Source organism: Ahaetulla prasina, chromosome 2, assembly GCF_028640845.1.
Source record: "Ahaetulla prasina isolate Xishuangbanna chromosome 2, ASM2864084v1, whole genome shotgun sequence".
NCBI classification, from domain to species: domain Eukaryota; kingdom Metazoa; phylum Chordata; class Lepidosauria; order Squamata; family Colubridae; genus Ahaetulla; species Ahaetulla prasina.
Window position 1 is genome coordinate 252,078,072 of NC_080540.1, and position 16,813 is coordinate 252,094,884.

The following is a 16,813-nucleotide window of genomic DNA, read 5'->3' on the forward strand; positions in this document are numbered from 1 at the left end:
CTGGTATATTTCAGAGCATGTTTGAAGATTTAATTCATTACCTTGGCAATTCCACAGTCAATATGTTATATGGAAGTTTTTAAAGATCAAAATGATCATCTGATTTCAGTGTTACAAGACAAATTTCTGTCCTTTGTTTTAGCATATTGGAATTAATTATTAACAGCCACTGTGGAGAGTTCCAGTATGAATCTTTTCTTCTAAATTAAAAACAAATTTCTTTAGAAAACAACATATTTATTTATTTTAAAATCTATTTAAAACAATAGCTTTAAGAAGCCAAAGTTAATTGTATTCTTGTTTATTATAAAATGCAAAATAGTTTTGACAAAAGCTACTCAAAAGAAATAAAAATTATAGCTTTTGTGATTTTTGTAATAAAAACTATACAAACTATAACATGTCCAAATAGAAAACATTATTCCTGACTCATAGAAAATCAGGACTGAACAAAAGTAACCTGCTTCTAATCAAGGAGAAAACAAATCTAGAACTAAGGAGAAATTTCCTGACAGTCAGAACAATTAATCAGTTGAAGTTCCCAAGTTTTAAAATTGCCAAGTTTGGAGATGCCCTGATCTAGAGCCATATGGGATGATAAAGCAGGGGATTAGAGCTCTCCACACTACCAAAAGCACTCACTGGAATTTATTGTCAGTATGGGGTTTGTAAAAGCTGTTTCACAACCTTTCATTTCTCTTTCCTGTAAGCCTTTCTTAGTGGATTTGGAAGTATGCTTCAGATTGTTGTCTTGTTGAAACATCTAAACATTCAGCTTCAGGTTTTTCATATTCATCTTTGTACCATTTAATAAATAGGTTATATAAAATGTACATTTCACATGAAATATCAGGCTTTTGAAATAAAAAGTGTCTGTCACTATTTCTCCAATTAAATCCATAGATATTATTTTATTTTAAATTGTACAGTGATATCCTTTTAGAACATAGTATTAACTTTTTAATACATAGAATAAAAAAGATAAAATGATTAACCAAAACATTTAGCAGAATATGAGGTATTGGAAGCTCTGAAACAATTTGTATGAATAGATATTGTTCTATTTCAGGTAGTACAAAAAAATTAGAAGAGTCTGGCTAGAGGTAGGGAGACTTTATGGCTGTGATTCAGTTCTTATAGAATCCCATTCAATTCACAATATAGCTTTAGTTTTTCTTCAGATCTCATTGTTCCTACAAAGATCACATGAGGAGCAAGAACAGAGGATGAAAGACTCACTCTGTGTAGACTGTGTGTGGAGAGTTCATCCTTGTACCACTGCCAATTTCACCTCTTTCTAAGCCCAATTATTTTTGAAGTCCATTACGTGCTAATGTCCTCATGGGAACATAGAAGTTTGCTTAAAACCACATTGACTCACATTAATGCTCCAGTATTATGTTGTTCTGATCACTTGCTTGTGAACAGGGGATCAAACAGGGGATGAAAGCATCACCCAGATGCTTAAAAGAGCCCATGACTGTAGGAAGACAGCCGAGAATGCAGCCAAAGCCCTGTTGATGAAATTGGACGGAAGCTGTGGGGGAGCCTATGCCGTTACTGGCTGTAGTGTACAGCCCTGGGAGAGTCTTTCTTCCAACAGTCATACCAGGTAATTATGGCACATTGGCATGGTTAATCTCCAGTCATTTGATTTTCTGAATGAATTAGAGGTTGTTTTGGAGGGTTTTTTGCATTAGCTAGCCATTCTCCTACAACCTGTTCAATAATATTGGTGTTCCTAATAAATTATTATAGGGTGATCTCAATCTGTTACTAGATTCTGTTCCAATTTTTAGTAGGCTGTTTTAAATATATATTTGTGGAGATTTATTGTATTTGAAATCTAATCTATTTCATAAACAATATCATTTATTTTGTTAATTTCTCTGCTAATTCTTTGTTTTTCAATTTCTTGCCACTGAAATGTAAAGTATATATCACCAGTGGTGAGATTCAGCCAGTTCGCACCACTTCGGAAGAACCGGTTGTTAACTTTCTGAGCAGTTTGGCAAACTGGTTGTTGGAAGAATTCGTTAGGGCAGAGAACCGTTTGTTAAATTACTTGAATCCCACCACTGTATATTACTAATTCAGTGGTATTATATGAAGTCTTCGCAGAACTTCAGTGAGTAAGAATCTGATTTCTCCAAGTTCCTTGGTAAACTATATAAATGAAGTCATTCGATGTAATCCATTTGATGTTAAAAATTTAATGCAGTATGTGGGATCAGTTTGATATTTAGAATTGAATATACAAATATAACTTATTTGCTAATTCTCTGCACCTAGAGAACATTTTATTGCCTTGTGGATTGGTGACCTTGGAAATGTAAGAGGATTTAATCATCATTTTATTTAGCTATTACATCTATGCACCTTTCTTGGAAATGCTTTGGCAACATCCATAGGTACTTGATGATCCTGGGTGATCTCTTGCTAAAACACAGTACAATTACAGAGGTTGAACTGTGCAACCACAGAACTGTATAAAAGATTGAAGCTCATAGATTCTGTGTGACAAACAGCGTACAATGATATTCCGAATGTTTGATATCATTCTTTTGCAAAGTCTGTGAAGGAAATGGGGAAGCCTTTCTCCTTGGAAAAGACTTTTCATGTCAATGTGAATAATTTCTTCTGCTGTTTGAGACCCCTTAAAACGGGATTTGTAATTGAAGTGTTGACCTGGGCTTAACTTCGGCATCAAAAATGAGCTGCTGAATGTCAGATTGCCAAGCACATTACTGGGAACAAATGCTCAGGCAACCACTGGGGACAAGGAGGTTAAAGGCGATAAAAGGGAGCATTTGCAATAAAACAGGAAAAAGCAGCACATAGGCTGCTCTTGCTAGGCGGTAAGTAAAATTAATAGCTAGAATTTCAATTTGCAGCCTCCTAGTCAGACTGCCTACTCCTTTGTGAAAAGAGAAATACATCTCTGGTGGATAAAGAAGTAATAATTGTTTTAAAGGCAAAAGCTCAGCCTCAAAGCCTATTTCTAAGACGCACAATTGATTGAACTTTGAGGAAAAATAAGACACTAGAGGGAAAGGGTTAGGGTTCCTTGATATGTAAACACAATAGTATCTGGACATTAAAGTCTATTTGTAGCATAAACTTTCAGGGACTAGAGGTTACTTTGTCAGATAAATATGGATTCTAATCCATATTATCTCTCGTTCATATTCTATTTAATCTGTTTGAAATATTTCTTCCTAGAGATTATTACAACCATCCCTTGGATATTGCTAGATATATAATATTAGAATACTAATTACAACCTAATCCTTCTGCTAAAAAAGAATTGATTTATCTCATTTCATTAAGAGGAAGCCAGTCTTCTACGTGCAAGGCCCTGCACTCTTCAGGCCCAAGATATATTTAATTTAATTTATTAGAAGAGTGGTCTTCTAATACTTTTGTGCCACTCATGGAATTCAAGTTGATTCTCAACTTTAGCATCTTGTGGAGGGCAAGTCATTCTTTCTCAGTCAAACAATCTTACACGTTTGTTGTGTGAATAAAGTGAAGAGAAATCCCCTTTTAAACACCTTAAAACTGCTGCAAAAAGGGTGGAATAAATAGCTAGAAAGTAAATGTATACATTGTTTATAAGTACCATGATATATGAGATAGCATTTAGGTAGAAGAACCTAAAACAGCCATCAGCAAAATGACTCCAGAAACTTTCTACAATTCCAACCTCCAATGATACAGCATTACAACTGTATATTGGTGTACTCAAATAGTTAGATATCCTAAAATATACCCTCATAAATACATGACCATTCACAAAAATTGTAATTATTTTCTTCTAACCCATACTTACCCACAACTATCTGCTCTCTCATGAAGTTTAAGGACAGAATGATATCATTTCCAAACTTCATATTTACTAGTCACTTCCATTTGGTCAACATTAGCTACAAATATAGCAAAGCTTATTAATTTAAGGAACATACTTAATATATTCATATCCCAAAGCATATTTATGCTCTAGAATATGGAAAGAGTCATATGATCAAAATATTATTTTGCTTCACTGTGTTTTTTTGCAACTGTAGCTAATGTTTTTTTACATTTGTTTTATAAATATAGATCCGTTCAGCTCTTATATCTTATTAAAGTTATTTTTAAATTTAGAGTTGTCTCCATTACATCTCTCCCATAAAAGCATAAGGCTGCCTTAACAAGCAATAGGTATAATTGGTTAATAGACTAATCCAAATTTAAAATGTGGATTTGAGTCGATTAAAGCCATATTTAGAATTTATATTTATAAAACATGTTGAAAACATCTGCTGAAAATATACTTTCTTCTTCTTTATTTGACTCAGTTAAGGAATCTATGGAGTTCAGAGTAGAATAAAAATCTGAATCTACCCTTTGCTGATAGTTAGGATACAAATGCAACCTTGTATTGATTTTTAAAGGTTGAACAGAAATTATTTAGCTCTGATATATGCAATATGATATATTAGATTAGGAGCATGATGATTTATTTAGAAGCTTGCTATATTTCTGACTAAGAGATGGAAAACACTTGCAGTGTATGCTAATCTTAGGCAATTTCAAGCTACATTTATTGAATTAACCTAATTGGCTTGAATTGGAGTTAAGACATGTGGACTTCAACTCACAGAATTCTGGGAGTTGAAGTCCACACGTCTTAAAGTTGCTAAGATTGGAAACCCCTGTTGTATAGATAAAATCTGTAAACTTTACCACTTGAAGGGAAGCCAGTTGAATTGCAGTGACTAGAACAGAGACAATATAAGCAGATTGAGAATCGTTAATAGGAAATATTTAAAGTGGCACAATCCAAAATCACTGAAGTTATTGGAGAATGTGTTTGCACTTATATTGCCTGTCTTTAAAAAAACATCATACTATAAGCTTTGATCTGTAGTCTATTCTGAAAAGAAACAAAAGTAGGAGCATCCTGATGTACTTAACCCCATAAGAGGGCAATCACATTCTTCTAGTATGAAATACATTTAGTAATATTACAGTATTTTCTATACAGTATATATGGATAAAAAAATGCAAGGAATAGGAAGACACCACAAGGGCTCTTGTGTAGGCACCGCTGTTTTCTGCTGCAGAGAAGCTGAAATTAATATCTCAACAGATAATGATTGAATCAAGTTCCTCCCACCCTCAGTTCTGCTCCTGGGATTAAAACTCACCTATGGGATTTAAACACAGATATAACAATATAAAACCAGAATTCAGAACATTATGAGAGAAGTATTTAGGCTGCATTTGTAATAGGCACACATGCATGGTCTAGGGCCTAAATTGGTTTGATTGATCAAATTAATGCCCCATCCATCTCACTGTATAAGTGATTCTGAGTGGCTTACAAGTTAAAACAGCACCATTAAAATCCTTATGGAAATATGCAAGTTTTTAAGAATTTGCTCAAATTTTTAATCCTAAATGTTTTTTTATATATATATATTCCTGGGCATTTAGACTATATTTTTATCTATTGACAGTTGTGATGTGTAGACACAAAATACAATAGGTTTACTTTCCTAGTAGTTCATTTAACTGAAATTTAAAAATTCAGTTACCCTTGTAAGTTTTCTATCACATCTGATCTGCACAAGCATTACAAGATATCTCAGAATTGATGATTATGTAGTTTGTATATTCAAATTTATTCTTTAAAAATGTGCTACCTTGATAAATGGAATTTAATTACCAAGTATATGGTAATTGTCAGTGGCTAATAGTTGGGTGTTTCTAAAGGAAGGTTTCTAGCATTGCAGATAATAACTCATCTACTGTAAGCTAAAAGCAGAATTCTCAGTGAATTGCCTACACTTTAGCTGATTTCTTTCTTTTGTGGATCGTTTCTTTGGTAATTTGCAACAGAAACGGATGATCTGTTTTAGCAAAGATCTATCCACAGCTATTTTCTTTTCTGGAGAGCTGAGGGTTATAGGATACCATGCAATATAGTGTGTTGTTGTTGTTATTGATATAAATTTATTAACCACCCAATTCCAGTGGACTCCAGAATGGTTGAAGGCATATCATTGGCAAAACTAGAATTTTCCATTTTTCCCAGGTGTTGATGATAGAGGGAGGTCTTTTTAAAATATATGTTAAATATAACTTGGATTTTTACTATAGTATCTCAAAATGGAACGAAACCATACTACAAGTTTTCAGATGTAAATGTAGATATTAATTGGGCAAGGGGCTCCTCTAATTCTTTTGATTTTTCTCCTCTCTCTTAGTGAATTAAAAGTTTCATAGATTTTTGAGGTGTTATATTTGCCTATATATTTGTAAAGAGAAAGTACAGTTGTAGGCAAAACTGTGGATACTCCTGATCAATTGGTGCATTTCAGTTACTTCCTGAGCCAGTTATTATTCAATGGGGTTCAAACACTCTACTGAGAATTGAATCAGAGGTGGGCTGCTGCGGATTGTGCTGGTTCGGGCAAACTGGTAGTTAACATTCTACGCAGTTTGGTGAACTGGCAAATCCCACCACTGACTGGCCCTGCACCCTCTCGTTTTTTGGCCAAAAACAACCCGAAAAACATCCTGAAACCTGCCCAAAAACAGGCGGGGGCGAGGCCAGTCAGTGGTGATATTAACCCTAACCGGCTGAATCCTACCTCTGCCTTTGAGGGAAATGGCCGGGAAGCAGGGCTGGGTGTGATGAGTGACGTCACCCACCCAGTCACATGACCAACCGGCCACACCTACCCAGCCAGACAACCAGTTGTTAAGTTATTCAAGACCCACCACTGAATTGAATACACATACCTTTGCATTTAGTTGACATTATTTATATTTAAAGATGTTAAAAAGTATTGACAGAAAGGTCTGAATTTCTGCATACCATAATCATAGTTTTCTTACTTTGATTCTGTAGACAATAGCATATAAACAGTGAACTTAGAAAGTTGATGTTAACTTTGTACTGTAGTTGTGTCAGCTTGTATTTACCTTGAGACTGATTGAAATATAGAGGATTCTAAAATTTTGCATAAAACTGCATATTTATAGCCAAAGGTGCTTTTCAAAAGGCACTGAAAAGACACTGAAGAACCTTGAAAAAGCTGCTTGGATAAGGAGTGAAACGTCTTCAAGGGAAAAACAAAGAAAATCCAGTTACCTTTTGAAAAGCACCTTTGGGACAACCATGATTTGGATGGCTGAGAATCTCCTTAGACTTGCACATTTACACCTTTCTCAATTATCAATGAAGGCAAAGGCAACTTAATAAATAAATAAATAAAGTGACTTGTTAGCTGCTGCTTCACCGCATTCTTGTTGCTACCTAGAAGAGTTAAGAGGCTCACTGATGAAATGCTACTACATGAAAAGAATGGTTCAGGAAGATGTGTGCTTTGTCAATATTGTCTGTAACTTCTAGGATAAGCATGTTTGGAAATCTTCAGAAGACTGCAAGCTGTTTATTTGATAACTTTTTTAAAATATAAAGACAATTTTGAGCTTAATAGAATGAAAAAGAGGCTTAATTATAAAGCCGTGTTAACTATGGTTACAGAAACTATTCATGTGGTATTTCTATCTCCCTTCTCTTTGTCTAAAATGGATGGAAAAATATTGCAGCCCAGTGCAGAAAATGATTTATTCCCTTGCTGATAACTGAGATCATCCAGCATTCCAGACAGGCAGAGCTAATGGATGACTTAACCCTTACCCATCAGCTGATTACAGGTCCTCAGGAGACAACACAGTTTCTGCACAAGGTTGTAGAAAATGTGAAATTGTTTCTGTCTCTTGGTGGCAGTATAATTATGTTCAACAGTGAACGTTAAGGAATGAATAGAAGAATCACAATTAACCTCTACAAATTGTTTTTCTTGGATGACTAGAATTGCAAATAACTGAGTAATAACTTAGTTATCTACAAATTCTGGAACATATAAATGTTTATTTGAAATCATAACCTGTACAATCAGGATTGGATTGTCTGTGTATTCTAATTTGAGATAATAATATTGCATAAAAATTGACAGTGGGCTTATGTAGCTATAGGCAGGATACAAATAAAACAATAAATTGCAATTATAAAATGTGAAAACCAAATAGTTCTGGCTTTAGATCATATCGGAGTATAGGTCATACTGATTATAGAATGTAGTTAAAGATGATGAAGTGTTAAGCTGCTTGGCTCTTATCAAATATTCTATCAAGCCCACTTTTGTGTAATCTAACTTAAAAATCTTTCCAAAAATCTTCAACCAAGATAGGTCTTATCCATCAATTAAGTTATTCATTGGCTCTTAGCATTGTTTTGTTGAAAAAGCAATTTTTCACTATAATACACTCAGACATGTTTTTATTTCTTTTATTTTTAGGCACACGAGGATTATTTAGACATATCTTTCCTAAACGTGTTTTCCCTTTTTTTCTAAGTACTACTAGTTCAACAGCAAGCAGCTGTGATACAGAGTTCACAAAGGAGGATGAGCAGAGATTGAAGGACTACATTCAACAGCTAAAAAATGATAGAGCAGCTATTAAATTAACCATGCTGGAGTTGGAGAGCATCCATATTGACCCCCTCAGTTATGATGTCAAGCCTCGTGGAGACAGCCAAAGATTGGATCTAGAAAACGCTGTACTTATGCAGGAACTCATGGCAATGAAGGTATTTTATGTAATGATGTATCAAGCAAGGCAATTTTGATATCTTGATTTTAATATATAGCTGCAATGTTTTTATGTAAAATCAATTTATTTTTAAACAACAGTTCAACCCAGAACAGTAGTGAACTATAGAACACAAAATAGATATATGTTTTGTACAACATCTTATCAGATACAGAATATAGCACGCTAGCTATGCAGATAATTCTGTTGATCTGACCTACTACATTCATATTCTGCTGTTTCCCCCAACAGGAAGAAATGGCAGAACTGAAAGCACAGCTGTACTTACTAGAAAAAGAGAAGAAAGCTCTCGAGTTGAAGCTGAGCAGCCGAGAAGCTCAGGAACAAGCATATTTGGTCCACATTGAGCACCTAAAGTCAGAAGTAGAAGAGCAAAAAGAACAGAGAATGAGATCTCTCAGTTCAACTAGTAGCAGCAGCAAAGACAAGTCAAGTAAGGTGAGTTACTGTCATTGACTTATAATCATTTGTTTAGTGACTGTTCAAAGTTACAACAGCATTGAAAAAAGGGACCAATGACTGTTTTTCGCACTCACATGATCAAAATTTGGGCACTTGGCAACTGGCATGTATTTATGACTGTTGCACTGTCCTGGGATCATGTGATCACCATTTGTAACCTTCCTAACTGCTTCCAACAAGCAACATCAATGGGAAAGCCAGATTTGCTTTACAGTCGTATGATTCACTTAATAATGTCAGTGATCTGACTAACAACAGTCCTATAAGAAAGAGGCACAACTCATAAAATGGGGCACAACTCATTTAACAATTACCTTGCTTAGCAATGGAAATGTTGGGCTCAGTTATGGATGTAAGTCGAGGACTCCCTGTATATATTTGGATAGTAAGAGATTAGGCTTATTCAAATTTGTTCCAAAGCAATTATCAAATGCTTTACATGGGGAGAATTTTTGTCCTTGAAAACTGTAGGTAATGTTGCATCAATCCTTTTGTTGCTGATTCATTATGGCTCTATTTAAAGTTGTATCTTTGTTCTTTTAGTATGGGGAACTACCTATATCCATATGCAGCTATGTATATTTTTAAGATCAACATTGCAAGTTTGCTTACTGATGCACTTCCAAGGTGCATAAAACTGAGTACTAACAATAGGAGCTTTTCACTGCTAGCCCCTATTCTGTGATATTCCTTTCCTATAGTACATAGAGGATTTCATGCATATTATATTTAAGAGGATTTAAATCCATTTGTGTTGTCCTTTAAGTTTTAATGGCATTTGTGGATAGGTATTTTGAAAGTTTACTATTTTATTACATGTTTTTTGTTATGTGTTATGCTGTTTTTATTTGGAAAGACTATGTCCTTGAAAGAGGTTAAAATGGAGCCAAGTGACTGATAGCCTGATGTTAAAGATATGTTTTTATGATTACTATAAACTTTAAAATGTGCCTGGATTTATGCAAGGTGATCCTACCTTGTCTTGGTTTAATTTGCAGGAGTGCACAGATGGCACATCAGCATCATTAACACTAACTGAGCTCAAATCTTACAACGAAAGTGAGCTGACTACAGAATTGGCAAATGCCCTCAGACGGTAAGCGAGATGTGTCCTCCTCCCACCCTTTCCCGAACAGAAAGGTGCTAATAAATCAGTGAGTTTATAGCAGCCTTTAAATTAGTCAGATGTTCTCACTGTTCTGCAATTATGTCATTTTTGAAGTATCCATTTTCTCATTTCATATTCTGAAACGCTCATCTGCATGTCCCTCAGGTTTTCACAATATCTATAAACCAGCAGATTAATTATTGCTGTTAATTCTCACAACGTACATGAAAACTCTAGAGGACAAAGTAGGTGACTATGCTAATCAACAATCATGAGGGAGACATAGCAAATTTAGAAATGGCATTCCAGAATTATTTCTTGTTAGTTTAGATTCCCCATAAGAATAAATTGCCAAGTTTTATATCAACAGGAAAACTGGAAATAACTAAATGAAAAAAGAGAATATCAGCAGTACTTCCTATCACGCAAACAGTTCTCCTAAATTGCTTTCTAATTCTGGCCAGAGCAAAACAATTTAATTATCTTACTACGCTGTGCATTATAGCAGGCAATCCAGTCAACCATTTTATTACTCTTAAGAGCATAAAGGAACTACTTGCCAGCAGTTTGATGCTTTTAACTGTCATGCTGATAACTTTGTTTGTTGCAGCTAGAAGGGTGAGAAAATAGTCGCTGATTCGCTCATACTAATATTGGTATGCCAATGTAACTCCTGTATTATGACAGCTGCATTGTTACTACAAGTAGCCCTTGTTTAGCAGCTACCTTATTCAATGATTGTCTCCTCACAGGAAGGAGACTCCTTTGCCTGTCAGTTAAGTTTAGATAGGGAAGAACTGATCCAGATTCTGTCTGGACATGCAGTCTGGAGGGAGGAGCTTAGAATGGAACAATCAGAAGCATTTCAAGCTGCCTCACCCATAAAGAGATTTGAGGGATTTTTTTTTTCCTGGATTTTTTTCTCTGTAGGCTTCATATTTTAAATCAGTTTTGGGTTTGGCTATCGCCTCAAATTTGTTCCTTTCTGTTGATGAATGGTCTGAGCCAGAGATGGTATTCAGCAGGTTCTGAGTAGTTCTGGAGAACCGGTAGTGAAAATTTTGAGTAGTTTGGAAAACTGGTAAATACTACCTTTGACTAGCCCCGCCCCCATCTGTTCTCTGCCTCCAGAGTCCCAGCTGATTGAGAGGAAATGGGGATTTTGCAGTAACCTTCCTCCTGGAGTGGGGAGGGAATGGAGATTATACAGTATTTGTCCCCTGCCACGCCCACCAAACCACGCCCACCAAGCCATGCCCACAGAACCAGTAGTAAAAAAATTTGAATCCCACCACTGGCCTGATCCTTTTCTACAGGTGAAACTCAAAAAATTAGAATATTGTGCAAAAGTTCGTTTATTTCAGTAATGTAAAAGGTGAAACTAATATATGAGATAGACTCATTACATGCAAAGTGAGATAGTTCATGCTTTTTTGATGATTATGGCTTACAGTTCATGAAAACCCCAAATTCACAATCTCAGAAAATTAGAATATTGTGAAAAGGTTCAATATTCTAGGCTCAAAGTTCCCACTCTAATCAGCTAATTAAGCCATAACACCTGCAAAGGGTTCCTGAGCCTTTAAATGGTCTCGCAGTCTGGTTCAGTAGGAATCTCAATCATGGGAAAGACTGCTGACCTGACAGTTGTGCAGAAAACCATCATTGACACCCTCCATAAGGAGGGAAAGCCTCAAAAGGTTATTGCAAAAGAAGTTGGATGTTCCCAAAGTGCTGTATCAAAGCACATTAATAGAAAGTCATGTGGAAGGGAAAAGTGTGGAAGAAAAAGGTGCACAAGCAGCAGGGATGACCGCAGCCTGGAGAGGATTGTCAGAAAAAGGCCATTCAAAAGTGTTGTGGACAAGGAGTGGACTGAGGCTGGATTCAGTGCATCAAGAGCCACCACACACAGACGGATCCTGGACATGGGCTTCAAATGTCGTATTCCTCTTGTCAAGCCGCTCCTGAACAACAAACAACGTCAGAAGCGTCTTACCTGGGCTAAATAAAAAAAGAACTGGTCTCTTGCTCAAAGTCCAAAGTCCAAAGTCCTCTTTTCTGATGAGAGCAACTTTTGCATCTCATTTGGAAACCAAGAACCCAAAGTCTGGAGGAAGAATGGAGAGATGCTTGAAGTCCAGTGTGAAGTTTCCACAGTCTGTGTTGATTTGGGGAGCCATGTCATCTGCTGGTGTTGGTCCACTGTGCTTCATTAAGTCCAGGGTCAATGCAGCCGTCTACCAGGAGATTTTGGAGCACTTCATGCTTCCTTCCACAGACGAGCTTTATGGGGATGCTGACTTCATTTTCCAGCAGGACTTGGCACCTGCCCACACTGCCAAAAGTACCAAAACCTGGTTCAATGCCCATGGGATTACTGTGGTTGATTGGCGAGCAAACTCACCTGACCTGAACCCCATAGAGAATCTATGGGGCATTGCCAAGAGAAAGATGAGAGACATGAGACCGAACAGTGCAGAAGAGCTGAAGGCCGCTATTGAAGTATCCTGGTCGTCCATAACACCTCAGCAGTGCCACAGGCTGATAGCATCCATGCCACGCCACACTGAGGCAGTAATTGATGCAAAAGGGACCCAAACCAAGTACTGAGTACATATGCATGCTTATACTTTTCAGAGGTCCGATATTGTTCTATGTACAATCCTTGTTTTATTGATTTCATGTAATACTCTAATTTTCTGAGATTGTGAATTTGGGGTTTTCATGAGCTGTCAGCCATAATCATCAAAATTATGACAAATCAAGGCGTGAACTATCTCGGTTTGCATGTAATGAGTCTATCTCATATATTAGTTTCACCTTTTAAGTTGAATTACTGAAATAAATGAACTTTTGCACAATATTCTAATTTTTTGAGTTTCACCTGTATACTAAAAATAAGATTATTTTGGCATGAGTGTTAAGTATAAAATTTTTTCTTGAGAACTAGTAGGCTTTCTTCCGCAGTCTTAGATGAGAGATGCAGGCTTTGGTGTTTCTTTTTTATATATTGGGCTTTATAAATTCACTAACAGGTCAGGAGCACAGAAGAGCAGTTACTCCACAGGGAAGAGGAATGAGCGCAATATCCTACAGGGAACAATCATACATAGGCAGAATGGAGAGTAAAATGATCTAACAGAGACCGGTTTTTTAGGAAGGGAAAAGGGTTATTGTATCATATTTCTAGGATTCTATTAAAAATGCATGAGAGCAAGGAATGAATTAAAAACCTTTGGAACAGATAAGACTAAAGGACCTCTCTATTCATGTTACACATAGTTGTGCATGTATGTGTGCAATTAATATGATGATGAAAAATAAATGACAGAAAACATCACATTTGTGATCTACACAGCTCTGTAAAGCAAAGGAAAGTTGAAGTAAAATCACATGCATAGTCATATTCATTTAGCAATTGCTTAATAAGTGAGTTGTGGGCTCCAATTGTGATTGCTAAACAAGGACTACCTCTGTATATCACTTTTCCATCATAAAATATTTTAGTGCCTTTCACAAATTGAACAGCATATGATTTTTTTTTATAACATGAAAACTTTGATTCCACTTGTAAAACATTAACAGAAGTCTCTACACATTAGCAAAGGATAAGGAGAACTAAATTCTGGTAGAAGCAGTAAATTAATTTTTTATTAATTAATGAAATATAATTAATTTTATAATGAAATATAAAAAGATAAAAAAACATTATGTAGAAAGGTAAGGTCAAGAATTGACATAATCTGGCATTTCTTTCCTAAGAACAATTATAGGGTACGCATGAAGAATTTATAAAATATAAAATTGAATATTTATAGTTTTTGGATTGCAGATTGATTCCCAAGAAATATAAAAAAGGATGTCATTAATGGAAATGATGCTCCCCGTTACATGCAAATTCCCATTAATATTAGTATTACTTTTTAAATTCCTTTCATCACTTTTGTTAACTGCTACTTATCAGAGCAAGGCTTGAAAGGGGATCCTGGCCAGATTATTTCTAGACAGCTTTAATTTCTAGCAATTTTGAGGGATTGGTGGCAAATTTGTCTGTGATCCTAGAGAGATGCTGCCCGCTGGTGATGATTCTGAGCTTGAATGGACCTGTTTCAGTTTACTACAGTTTCTCTATTCAGTGTGGGTATAGATAATGTCTTCAGATATTGATTTAAGCAAACAGCTAGTACAGCTCCACTCTGTACTTTTTCTGACCTCCATGTGTCCAGCTAGGAGTTATGGAGAAGAGTTATATTTGCGTTGGCTTCAATAGTCCTAAAAGCTCTTGGCATGATCTGGGTGCCGAATGAAGCACGGTACCAGATTCCATTGATAGCTGTATTTGGTTTCGATCCAACCCAAGCACAGGATCCTTTAGCCTCCTTATTGAATTCTTGAAAGCATTGTATCCTTTAGTAATACGTGCAAAAGCTACTCCTTAGAAGTAGCTCTCCTGCTATTCTTCCAAATCTGCCATATGTGCTATTAAGCCATGGATTAAACCCTGCCCTTCAGTTAAATTAGATCAGTCTCTGACTCAGATAAAATAGTGTTTTTAGTCTGTCTTGTTCTCTCTAATTTCATTCATAGAGGTTCACCTCCTTAGCAAACTTGCTTTACAGGTTGATTAGTGATGACAATATTGTTGAATATTCCTTTAAAATATGTTGCTCAACTGAAATTTACTAGAAAAGGCCGCATGCTTGGTTTTTGGCATTGTAGACAGTGCCACCCGGAGGCCAGATTAAGGCTGCAGTTGTAAATAAAAAGTTAACAGATAATGTTGTACAAACAGTAAATTGTACTGGCTCTTTGAAAGTGATGGGGGTTCACAGACTTTTTTTCAATATTGTTGTTCTGCTGTCTTGTTGTAGCCATTCATAATTACAAATAAAGTTTTCAAAGAAAAAAAGATAATTACAATAAAGTAATTTGAATGCTATCTTTTAATAAGTTTAGGACAGTAGTGAAATGCTCTTACCTTCGCTACCAGTTCGGAAATGTGAGCGCGAGCGCCTTTTCTGCGCATGCACAGAGGGTCAGAAATGGGTCATAATGATGTCCTGGCAGGTGGATGGAGCCTCCCGCTGCTGGCACTACCAGTTCGCGCAAGGCGGATAGATCCAGCCAGACTTCACTGCTGGTTTAGGACCAAGCTTTTACTTCATTTTGACAAAGAAGCTTTATTTTTTGCCATTTTCATAGAAACTGGACAGTTTTGTTATTCCTAATGGCAAATTTCACCTTTCGCAAGAGGTATTTATGAGAAAAGGATTTGTATACATCTTGAACTATAAGAACTCTCCAAAACTGAAGTAGAACTTCCAACTCCATGCTGGTATTTGTACTCTGCCTGTTGATGATTCAGATACAATGATTAGTGTGTGACAGAAGACAGGCAAAAAACATCTCTTTAAAGCAGCCATATAATTTTTCAGGTTTGTATGGAAGTAAAGATGCAGTTCCTTTAAAGGGGGGCCTGCTTGCCCTCCCGCACTTTGTGAAGCACCCCTTAGCTAGAGATAGAAAACTAGGTACATACTTGTCAAGTCTGACTTGCTTAGTTTCATAAGAAATGGGTTGGCCATCTTGGAATGGCTGTAAAACAAAAGTCATAATAGAAGGCATTGAGAGCCAGTGTGATGTACAGGTTAAGATGCAGAACTGGCATCTCAGACCAATGCCACCTTTATTATTTATTTATTTATTATTTGTATTTTTATACCGCCCTTCTCCGAAGACTCAGGGCGGTGTCCCAGTAGCCCACTCATTCTCTCCCATCCTAACTTGCCTTGCAGGGCTGTTGGGAAGAATAGGAAGAGAAGGCAGCATATCCACCATCTTGAGCTCTTGAATAAAAAAGTGGGATGTAAACTGAATACATAAATACAAAATACATTTGGATCCCCCTTTCTGATATTTAGCAGGTGCCTCCCTGTTAGTCTTCTGAAAATCCTTGTAGACATAGCTTTTTCCACAAGCCTTTGGGGTGCTGTGTGGTCTGAGCCAAGAAAGGTTGGTTGTTGGATGTGAGGGTTGTATTGGTTTGAAGGATGCTGGCTTTTACATATATTGTTTATAAGCTGTCCAGGGTGGTGCTACATACCTGGCTAGCCACATAAATCTTATTAATTTTCCTAAAATAAGGGCATACTTCTACAGTCAATTTTACCAGTTAATAGAAAAGCAATTGTGTCAGGAATTAGTAATAGTATGTAATAGCAGTAGCATCTTCCATACTGAAATAGGCTTGGAGTGACTCGCTAAGAGTCCTGCTTGTGAATATCATTTGGACTCAGTATGGGCAGCCCTCCAGCAGTATAGTCACTTGCAACAATATTATTGTTGTTATATAATAGTATTGAGATCTGCATCACAGGAAAATGGTCCATGCTGTCACCCCTTTATGCAGCTGCAAACCTCAGTCAATAAGTTAATTAACATATGAACACCACCAGTGCTACTGTGGCTTTCATACTGTCAGAATAATCCTTGTCAGATTGAGGATGATAAATAAGATTTTGTTCAACTTATTTGCCCTCAGTTCATCATTTGCTTTGTACTTTCCAG

General features: G+C 36.3%; 1 protein-coding gene and 1 long non-coding RNA gene across 5 annotated transcripts in view; one reads left to right on the forward strand and one right to left on the reverse strand.

Moving 5' to 3' along the window:
* Positions 1-16,813, forward strand: part of MCC (MCC regulator of WNT signaling pathway) — a 236,033-nt gene that overhangs the window by 218,342 nt on the left and 878 nt on the right. For all 4 annotated transcript variants that reach the window (XM_058166079.1, XM_058166080.1, XM_058166082.1 and 1 more), the window contains 4 exons: positions 1,429-1,612; positions 8,416-8,650; positions 8,905-9,111; positions 10,134-10,231. In XM_058166079.1, the coding sequence (XP_058022062.1) occupies positions 1,429-1,612; positions 8,416-8,650; positions 8,905-9,111; positions 10,134-10,231 (724 nt within the window). The remainder of the gene's footprint in view (positions 1-1,428; positions 1,613-8,415; positions 8,651-8,904; positions 9,112-10,133; positions 10,232-16,813) is intronic.
* LOC131189739 (uncharacterized) lies at positions 1,615-16,807 on the reverse strand. The gene is made up of 3 exons (XR_009153115.1): positions 15,225-16,807; positions 8,942-9,024; positions 1,615-5,192 (listed from the first exon to the last, which is right to left on the reverse strand). It is a non-coding gene; the product is annotated as an uncharacterized LOC131189739 (long non-coding RNA).